The sequence below is a fragment of the Natrix helvetica genome (genome assembly GCF_964273705.1).
Source record: "Natrix helvetica genome assembly, chromosome: 11".
NCBI lineage: Eukaryota > Metazoa > Chordata > Lepidosauria > Squamata > Natricidae > Natrix > Natrix helvetica.
The window spans coordinates 2,968,015-2,978,081 of record NC_138562.1 but is presented as its reverse complement, the minus strand read 5'-3'; the positions used below and the strand labels follow the sequence as shown (position 1 = coordinate 2,978,081).

The following is a 10,067-nucleotide window of genomic DNA, read 5'->3' as shown; positions in this document are numbered from 1 at the left end:
GGGTTTGTCAAAAACAAATCGTGTCAAACAAATCTTATTTCATTCTTTGACAAAGTGACTAAGCTAATGGCCCTGTGAAAGAGATTGGACCTTCCTTTGTCTAAAATGGTATAGGTCCTCCTGCTTGGGTAGGAGGCTGGACTGGAGAACCTCAGGGGTCCCTTCCAACTCTATTATTCTGTTCTGTTCTTCTTACAATGATCATGTGTATCCATCCCATCAAGCCGAAAGAAAGTCTGGAATGGTATAGGACCTCCCAACCTGGGCAGGGGGTTGGACTAGAAGACCTCCAAGGTCCATTCCAACCCTATTATTCTATGTTCTGCATTCTATGCTCAATGTTCCGTTAGCTTCCCTGCAGTGTAGCATCCACGGGAATTCCTACTACTGTTTTGTTTTTCTCCTGTTTCCATTTGGATTATTGGCTTCCTCAAGAAATTCTGTCCCCCTGCCCCACATTACAGGCAAGAGAGAAAGGGAATGAGGCCTTGGCTTCTCTTGGAGGAACTTCTCTCCTTGCTGTTAGAGCCAGACAGTTGCAGCCAAAGAGCAAATTTCAACACAAAGAAACCACACTGTCTGGTCATGGAATTTTACCACTTCTGATCTAGATCCCCTTCTAAGGACGCAACTGACGTCTCTCTTCTTGAATTTCCTTCTTCTGTTCCTGCTTCTAATGCATGTTGCTTTTGCCTTCTCTGGATTGTTGCTTTGAAAGCCAAATGAACAACTTTCTACTTTGCCAAGACCCGCTAAGAGTTATTATTCTAGGCTATTTTGGGACAGACGAGGGAAACCCTTCTTTCGCTGATCATTTGGCAAAAGGTTTGTGCTTATGCCAACTTGTTTTCTATGGGATGTTGGGTGGATTTTAAAAATAAGATGAAGAATCAAAAAAGGATTGAAAGAAAAACTTCAAAGTGCTTTTGAGAGAGACTTGAAATTTGTCAAAGACAAATGTGAAGGGTCCAATCTACAGGTGTAGCATCCTGGATTCCCTATCGGGCAATCATATTTCTAGAAAGGATCTTGGAATTGGAATTGTTCACAAGCAGATTGTCAGTCGCGCAGTGGGGTTGCAGACAAGACCAGTGCAGTTGAAGGTTTCCCCGAATACGGGATGAAATTGTTCCCCTTTATTCTGCTCTAACTAGACTCAAGTGCCGAGTCCTGCTGGGGGCACCAGAGTATAAAAATTCAGAAACTGGAACGGATGCAAGAAAAGGTTGCAAGGGTGATGTGCAAACTAGTAATTAAGTCTTGCAACGAAAGACTGAGGGAACTGTTTATGTGTACCTTGAGGCTGTGATTGTCCCGTTTCGCTATCCGAGGAAGCTCTCCGGAGAAGAAGACTAGGTTTTATTCTCCACCTTCCAAAGTGTAGGCAGCATAATGACTTTGGAAAGAGTGGTGGATTCTTTTTTTTTTGCGGAAGGGGAGGGACATCCATCTATCTGGAGTGCTTTAGTTTGGACTCGTGCACTGAGCAGAGAGTTGGCTTGGCGAAGGCCCTGTTGAAAGATTTGCAAAGAAAAAGGAATGGGGAAATCACCCCTAGTTCTCCTGACTTCCCCTGAAACATAGAACTATATTCCCGGATGGATATGCTCAGGACTGAGGGATTGACGCTTCAATCTGATGAAAAAGAGCAGTCCATGAGAAGATCAGACCCCCTGCCCCCTTTTTCCTGGGAAAAGATGCCTTAGTTCCGTCCTTTCCAATCTCTGCATGCCTTTGGAATATGTTATCCCATTTCTGGTGATAAAGATTGGTGTCCGCCGTGTCTCCTTATTCATAGGGAGGGGTTCAGCTGTGGTACATTGCAGATTTTGCTGATGGTTCCTTTAAAAACAGAAATCTAAACAAAAATACAGTAACCGTGAATGGTGGAGCAAGCTCGTTAAGAAGGAAGACAACAACAATGAATGAAACCAAGTATTAGTATCCCTTTAGTATTCTTCCCTCACATTAATGTAATTAATCTGGCATAAAACAATTATAGTTCCCCTGGGTGGTGCAAGATATAAATGTGGATCGTAAATTTGAGAAGGCTTTAATTTTCCCTCGACCAGAATGCAGTGAGGTCAGTTTCCAGCTCTGGCCATGCGCCAGACCTTTTGGTACAAGAGCGCTTGTGTCATCGCTCTATTTTTCCAGTGTTGTGGACATTCTAGTGTGCAAGTTCACAAAAATGCTGTTGAGTTTGTAGAATAAATGCTTGCATTCATGTGATAGTAAAACTCTCTATCTGTTTGCTTGTACTCTCAGGTTAGCCCAGGGGTGTCCAAACTTGGGAACTTTAAGACTTGTGGACTTCAACTCCCAGAATTCCCCAGCCAGCTGGAGAATTCTGGGAGTTGAAGTCCACAAGTCTTAAAGTTCCCAAGTTTGGACACTCCTGGGTTAGCCCAAACAGCACATTATATCACATTATTTTGAATCGACTTGCCTAAAATCTGCTCACTTCAAGAGTGGCTTTGTGGTCCACTCAGTCATCCCGAAGTGGTTACAGCGGAGGGCCTCGATTCTGACCCAGCCTTAATGCTCCCTCCACTGTTGAGCCTCTCCTCCCTTTTGCAATCTTTCCAGAAAGTTGGATTAGTTTTGACCTTTGAGGAAAACGATAATTGGAATGAAGATGGTTGCTTTTCTTCATTTGTTGTTTCCCGCCTGTTGTGCTCCTTTATTGCCCTTTTTTGTTTCTTATTCCAGGTTAATATTGATTTTGATTGGATTGGAGCAAAAAGAAAGGCCATAATTTAAAGTATAAATCATAAAGGTCAGGTCAGTGGACCTGGATGCAGAGGGTTTACCACAGGCGTGTCCAAACTTGGGAACTTTAAGACTTGTGGACTTCAACTCCCAGAATTCCCCAGCCAGCAATTCTGGGAGTTGAAGTCCACAAGTCTTAAAGTTCCCAAGTTTGGACACCCCTGGTTTACCAAGTCCTTGGGCTTTTTCTCATGGAAACAGAGATGGTCTGCGGTCCAAGGGATCCTTTCAACTGAGTGGCTGGGAAGGGCAGCAGCCTTCTCTGCTTCTGGGGCTTAGAAAGCCTTTGCTGGATGAAAAGACCGGGCAGTGACGCCAGGAGTGGCTTGAACCTTCTGGCTCTGGAGGGTGAGAGGCCCATGAGCTGGCATCTCCTCGTGGGGGTGGGGAGAAAGGAGGGACATGAAGCCAGCCCACCCCATGGGGATGAGCCTGCTTTCCTCAAGCGTGTGTGTGTGTGTGATTGTGCGTGTGTGCCTGGAGCCTTGCGTGCTTCCTTGATCACCAGCTGTTTGCGTGTCAAGTGACAATGGCCTAAAACAAGGGCTGCTTGTTTTTAAATAGCATGACCAAACTCACAAATGCCGCCGGGGCTCAACAGACGAGTGAAACGGATCTCTGCTTTGCTTGCAGGAGGCTCATGACTCTGAACTCCATGAAGCTGGAAGTCTACTTTCAGCCGAAACAGGTGAGCTGCCGCGCGGGGTGCAGGGGCCGGGATGGGGCAGGGAATGCAGCCCACATCCTGGGAAGAGTTGGACACAGGCTTAGTCCAGACGGGAGCACACTGTCTGTTCCTTGCCACCATCCCCCGGCTGCCCCCTCCCTGGGTCCTATCCAGATGCCCTCTGAGCTGACACGAGGGCTTTTCTAGAGCAACCCCTGGGGAGCTCAGCTGGAGCGTCCTGGGCCTGAGTTCTTGAGACCCTGGGAAAGTCAGGTCCCAGAGTGGAGACTCGGACAGGCCCTGCGGTGAGCAGTATCCAGGGGTGTCAAACACAATTTAATTGAGGGACACATCCAGAGGTGAGTTCCTACCGGTTCGGACGAGTAGTTAGTAACTCGGCCTGCCATGCCCCTGAACTGGTTTTATTGGCCGTGACATAGGCGCCGCCATCTTGTTTTTTGCTTATGCACATGGGCAGAAGCATATGCGCCCGTAGCACGCATCAAGTGTGCCTATGCCCCTGAGTGAACCGGCAGTAGTAGCAGTAGCAGCCGGAACCCACCCCTTGCTGCATCAGGGTTGCGTTTGACCTCGGGGGGTGGGAGCTTGACATCATTCATGTAAGGTGCACCAAATGCTTGGCCAGCGAAAATGGGCTCCCAGTCTCCGTTTTTGACTGGGACAGCCTCCTGCAACCCTCTGCCAGCGAAAACCAAAACCATCCAAAAACAGAGATTGGGAGCCCATTTTCACCGACAGAGGCACTGTGGGCCAGTCCTTTGCTGTTTCCAGGGTGGCCCGTGTTGTAAGCACCCGCAGGCCACATCAGGCCCACATCCGGCCTTGAGTTTGACACCCCTGGGGTAACCCAATGCACAATTCTATCTGGATTAGTTCTTTGAATCAATTGTCACCCATGCAGTGGAGGTCGTAAAACGATGCTTCTGACTATGCACAGAGGCTGCAGTTCCTTTAGAGCAGTGGTTCCCGACGTGGAACCCACGTCCCACAGGAGGGCAATTTGATTTTTAATGGGAGCAATTTGAAACTTGTTTAAACCAAGTTAATGGCTCTTTAGGCTTCCTCCGCGTGAGTAGAGTTCACTTTTTGAATAAAGTAGGTGTCAGGGTTTCAAATAGCATCCAACAGTCAATCAGAGTCCAAGGCAAAGTATTGCTCTAATTTCCAATTTATTAAGAGAGCCATGTTGGCACATCTGGGAAAACCCGAATCTGAAAGCTTCCCGGTTTTCCCCACCCAGTTGAAAGTTCAAGATCTTGCCCCCACACCCACAAGTCCATCCCATGGTCCAATCTCCCACTGCCATGCTGGCAGTTCCACCCATCCAGTTCTGGTCAGGTGCAGAGGTGCAGAAGACAAAGGATGACCTTGGCTTTCTAGAAAGAATTTTGTTATGGCTACATAACATTTAGCGCCGTATAATTCCCCCCTCCCATTTTCCCACCATAGAAAATGCCTAGTAGAATAATAGAAAGTGTGGCAGGCCAAAGGTCCAAATGAAAAGATGGTTGCAGGCCTGATAGTAAGAATTATATGTCCTGGGGGTGGGGGCATCAACATTTTAGACATGCTTAGGTGAGAGGTGGCCAAAAAACCAGTGGTTTAGAGCCAATGTCTTCCCACCCAGTTGTCCAATGACTCTGATTTCTGTGCTTGATCTAGAATGAAGACTTTGATGATGAAGACTTGTGTGCTTTTGGTGAACGATGGGCCTCCCAAAGGAATAGCAGAAGGTGGCCCCAAACTGACTCAAAGGAACATCTTGGAGAGAGCTTGCAGAGGGACTCCGCAATGAGGAAGTTTTCCAGCCAGGAAAGTGTCCTCACAGACCAGAGTGCTGACTTGGAGGCCATTTCACTCCACAGCACGAGCAGCACCGGTGGGACCTTGGGCCTTGTGGCCATGGCACCCAATTCGTTGTCCACTCAGAACTCCCCAACTTTAACCAACCCCCCTGACAGCTTGAGTAACCATTCTCCAGCAGCCCAGTCTCCAAATGAAGATAGGAAGGAAAAACCCAAGAAGCGTCCGACGCGGAGTTTCCTCAAAAGAATCGAATCTCTGAGAAAGAAAGACAAGGAGAAATTGGACTCCGCTAAAGCTCCAGATGGGGATAGAACTCACCTCATGTCTGGCTGGGACTCCTCCAAGGGCTCTTCCGAGGAACCTGCCTCTGGGACGCAGGTTGTAGTAGGACATGAAAAGCCAAGTTCTTTCTACAGCACTAAGACAATTTCAGCAGGTGGTCGGACTAACAAGGCTTTGGCCTCCGCTAAAAGCAAGTTGCAACATGAGCCCAAATATGGTAGTATTTATTTAGAGGATTATGAAACAAGCCTGAACAAGAAATGGGATGCCAGACTGTGGGATCACCAAATTGCATTTAAAAGAGATTATTTATTCCACATCCCGGGGGATTACAAGCCAGGCACTTTCCCCAAATCTCTCTCCATCGAAAGCTTGTGCCCTTTGGAGAGCGGCTGTTTGGCAGACTGGAAATCAACCCCCAAAGCCTCCAGTCCTTTGGCAGGTGGCCCTGGCGTCAGCAGTGGTGTCCACGGGGGCAGCTCTCCTCGTGCCCTGGAACACCGACCAAGGAGGCCTTCCAGCACCTCCACAGATAGCCGCACCAGCCTCTACGACAACGTTCCTGACTTTGGGAGTGGCGATGATGTCTTTGACCTGGACCAGGAAATGATCTATGAAAACCTAGATGACATCCTGCAGCATGTTTGGGGTCTCCAGCAAAAAATAGAGCTCTGGTCAAAGGCAGTAAAGCTGGACGTGGAGGGGGAAAGTATTGGGGTGGGGGAAAGGGAGGAAACGGATTCTGCAGAGGAGCCCACCCACCTGAACTCGGAGGACCACTCCATGTCTGACATTGGCACCTCCACCAGCGACTTTGAGAGCATCGCCAACTCTCTGAACGAGACTGAGGAGCCCGAGATGAGGGAGCGCAGAGACTCTGGCGTGGGGGCATCACTCACAAGGCCTTGCAGGTAAGTCTGGGAAGAGTTTGGAGGCAACTTTTTGGGGGCTAATTAGGAATCTCATGATCCTCTTCTCTCCCTAGGAAAGTCTGTCTGAATGTTGCTCAGGGCTGTAATGGAGTTGTATAGCCCCGTGATGGCGAACCTATGGCACGAGTGCCACAGGTGGCAAGCAGAGCTATTTGTTAGGGCATGCGAGACGTTGGCCTGTCAGCTCCAGCGCACATGCGCACGCTGGCCAGCTGACTTCGGCCTTTATTTTCGGCTGTTCGGGTACAGACTTCCGGTTTGCCCATTGGGCCTTTTTATGCCCTCCGGAGGGCCTCCGGGGGGAGCGGGGGGAGGGCGTTTTCACCCTCTCCAGGCTCTTAGAAAGACTCTGGAGCCTGGGGAGAGCGAAAAACGGGTCCTAGAGTTGGCAAAAGTAGGGGGAGGGCAGGAGTTACACGTGCATTCACAAGGAGGGGTCACGCACACATGCGCGTGGGAGGTCGCACGCATAGAATTATGTATGTGGGCACGTCCACATATGACCCCCCCCCCTGCGCTCCACCCACTTTTGGCACGTGATGGGAAAAAGATTAGACATCACTGGTATGGCCTATGCATGTAATAAAGAGGAATAATAATTTCAGATTTTTGCTCTTCCAGTCCCCCCACCTAAAGGTGGAAATATCTACTGGGCAGTAATGGTATCCTATTATCTTCGCTACCAGTTCAGTAGCGGGAGTATGCGCAGAAGGTCCATGTTGACGTCTGGGTGGGTGGGCGGAGCCTAGCCTAGAACTATTCTGCCAGTTCGCCCAAACTGGTGCGGACTGGCAGAATACCTCCTCTGCTACTGGGTCTATCTGGTCCCTGTTCAGAATTGGGATTGAAGCCCCTCACTCTCGTTCGGTGGCCATTGATGGTGATGCCCCAGTGCTGTCTTTTGGGGCAGTCTTCTCTCTAGTTTATTCCGCAAATTCTTTCAGGATATACTTATCTGTTCTCAGGACAGAAATTGTAGTTTTGGACACTATAAGAAATTCCACAGATTTCTTTAGGGCGAAGTTGAGATTTGGCAATATATTTACCATTGCATGTAAAAAGAAAACTACAATCTACCGTTCAGTGTCATTATAGACTTTAAGAATTTTGTGAGATTCAAACCATTTTACGAAAATGATTTGCAACAGTGCTTAATTATTTATTGATGGATCAGAGTTTTGTCCCAATCTGAAGGCGGCTTGAATGAATGTCCCTTCTAGTTTTATCCCAGCAACGTCCCTGTGAGGTAGGCTGTGCTGAGAGAGAGAGAGAGCGATAGCTGCCGTGGCACCAAAGGCACTTCCCAGCCTAAGGTCAACCTTAACCCACTGCACAATGCCAGTGAGTAATTGGCAGCATTTCAGGCTGGAGTTGGGGTGCTTGTGGGCACCTAAGACTAGGAAAGGGGAGGCGTTTCTGGAACCAAGTGGACTTTGAATGGACTGCCACAGGCAAGGTCCAAGGAGAAAAGATTCAAGACAATAACTAAACTGGATATGATCCCATTTTAATGCAGTTAAAACCAAATGAAAATAGTGGTATGATTGCATTGGCATCCTTCAGTCTCAAAAGAAGGTATCGTGCTCTGGAAAGAGGTGAAGCCGGAGTGTCCTCTCCAGAGCACCAGGCCTGGGTAGATTAATATGGAGGATAGACTGTTACCCAAGCAGCAGATCACCCCCCTCTTCACATCACTGAAATACTCCAATGGAATGGCAGAGCCGATACGATTAGTTCCAGCTGCATCGCAGGAGTTACCAGAACGTGGTTATACATGAACTGCTTCCAGGACTCCGGATTTTGCCTGGAGGTTGACTCCCGAAGCCTTTTCCAGTAGTGGATGTAGCCACAAGGCAGTGGAGGTTTGCAATCAGAGTTTCCCTTCTCCTAGAAGATGGCTCTGCCGCTTTGTCTGCCATTGGGGCATAGAGCCCTCTTCCGCCTTCAAAACCCTTGACCGTCTTCTCCTGTAACCCTGGAAAGGGACCCTTACGAGGTGCGACCAGCCAGACCAAGGTTTTTGAAGGAGGTGTTCATCACTCACCCTTTGTCCTGGCTTGTGACAGGCAGAGCCTGGCTTCCCAAACGTCGGGCCCAGGGTGGCGGGTTTAGTGATATGACTATTCCTCAAATATTGACTTAAAAACTTGCTCTTTTTTCACTTTAAAAATACAGCTCAAAATCAACTTTGGGCTGGCTGTGGAGGCTTTGCCACTTAGGGGAGGGGAAGCTTGTGGCTCCTGACATCAGATTGTATTGGGGGCTGCAATTTCCGCTAACCTTTTCAGATGCAAGAGGCACTAATTAAAGAAGAATGCGGTGGGCCGGATTTCTTCTTTTCAAATGCAGAAGTCACATTGCAATTGCGGAAGGAGTAGGAATCAAGAACCCTGGTTGGTTTGAACTCTCCACTAGATCCTCATTCATCTCCTCTTCATCTGCAACTAAGGCAATCCATTTATGCAGCGTGCTCGTGAGGAACTGCCATCCAGAGTGCACATGATTGCTCTCATGATCTTCCTTTGCTCAAGAGAGGTTGTGCATTTTCAGCTGCAGGGTCTCTCGATGTCTTCAGAAAGGGTCAGCCTGCCATTTAATCCCCTACCAGGACTTCTCCCTCTAATTCTCTTCAGGAATGGACCTGTTGAGCAATGGGCAATGAATATTGTTACTAGTCTCTTAGAGGCAGAATAATTCACCTTTCATTTGAGTTTGGGGGGGTGGGGGTGGGGAAGCCCACCAAGATTTAAAACATTTCACAGCTATTTTCCATCTATTAAAAAATAATATCTTTCCTAACTTGTTTTCTAAACCAAGTTGGAAAAAATCTGGCAATTTAACAAATGCTTAATTAATCAATAGTTTATAGCAAAGGTAGCATTGTTTTTTTTCCCTTGTGGCATATTATTCAAGTTGAACGACAGCAGAAGACATCTAGGATGGTTTTTGCCCCTTGCATGCCTGGCCCACAAGGAAGCCAGATTTGAGAGCGAGAGGCTTTCTGATTTGAATTCTTGGCCATAAAACCTTTATTCCATTCTGGTTAATTTTTTATTGCATTTAATTTCAAAACACAAAGCTCTGGTCTTAAAATTGCACTCAGGCAAGAGCACATGGGCAGGAAGAGACATTAGGTCCTGCTTCCTGCCTGGGACGGGATGTTAGGCTCTCGAATCAGGGGCTGCTTATCCTGAGCAAGACAGGTAAGGCGCCTTCCACCTCTCCGCCCTGGCTTCTGCTCCAGGACATTATAGGCAGAGGTAGGTTCCTACCAGTCCTACCAGTGGTACACCAGCCTGGGTCGCAGAACCGGGAGAGACCCAGGCTGGCCACGCCCCTGAACAGGTTCCCTGGTCACCTTGCCTCCATCTCTTTTTTTTTTTTTTTTTGAGTTCTGCACATGCGCAGAACAATTTCCATTGAACTGCACATGCACGGGCGCTCAAAGTGTGCACAGGAGTGAATCGGCAGTAATGCCAGCTGAAACCCACCCCTGATTCTAGGGGAGGAAATTCTCCATTAAGGACAGAAACTCCTGCTTCCATTCCAGCTGGCAATATCAAGTCATCCCACAGCTCTATGAATTA

General features: G+C 48.1%; 1 protein-coding gene across 1 annotated transcript in view; it reads left to right on the top strand.

Moving 5' to 3' along the window:
- Positions 1–3,387: 3,387 nt before the first annotated feature.
- Positions 3,388–10,067, top strand: part of STARD8 (StAR related lipid transfer domain containing 8) — a 33,290-nt gene continuing 26,610 nt past the window's right edge. The window contains exons 1-2 of the mRNA XM_081963975.1: positions 3,388–3,460; positions 5,123–6,459. Of these exons, the coding sequence (XP_081820101.1) occupies positions 3,413–3,460; positions 5,123–6,459 (1,385 nt within the window). The 5' untranslated portion in view covers positions 3,388–3,412. The remainder of the gene's footprint in view (positions 3,461–5,122; positions 6,460–10,067) is intronic.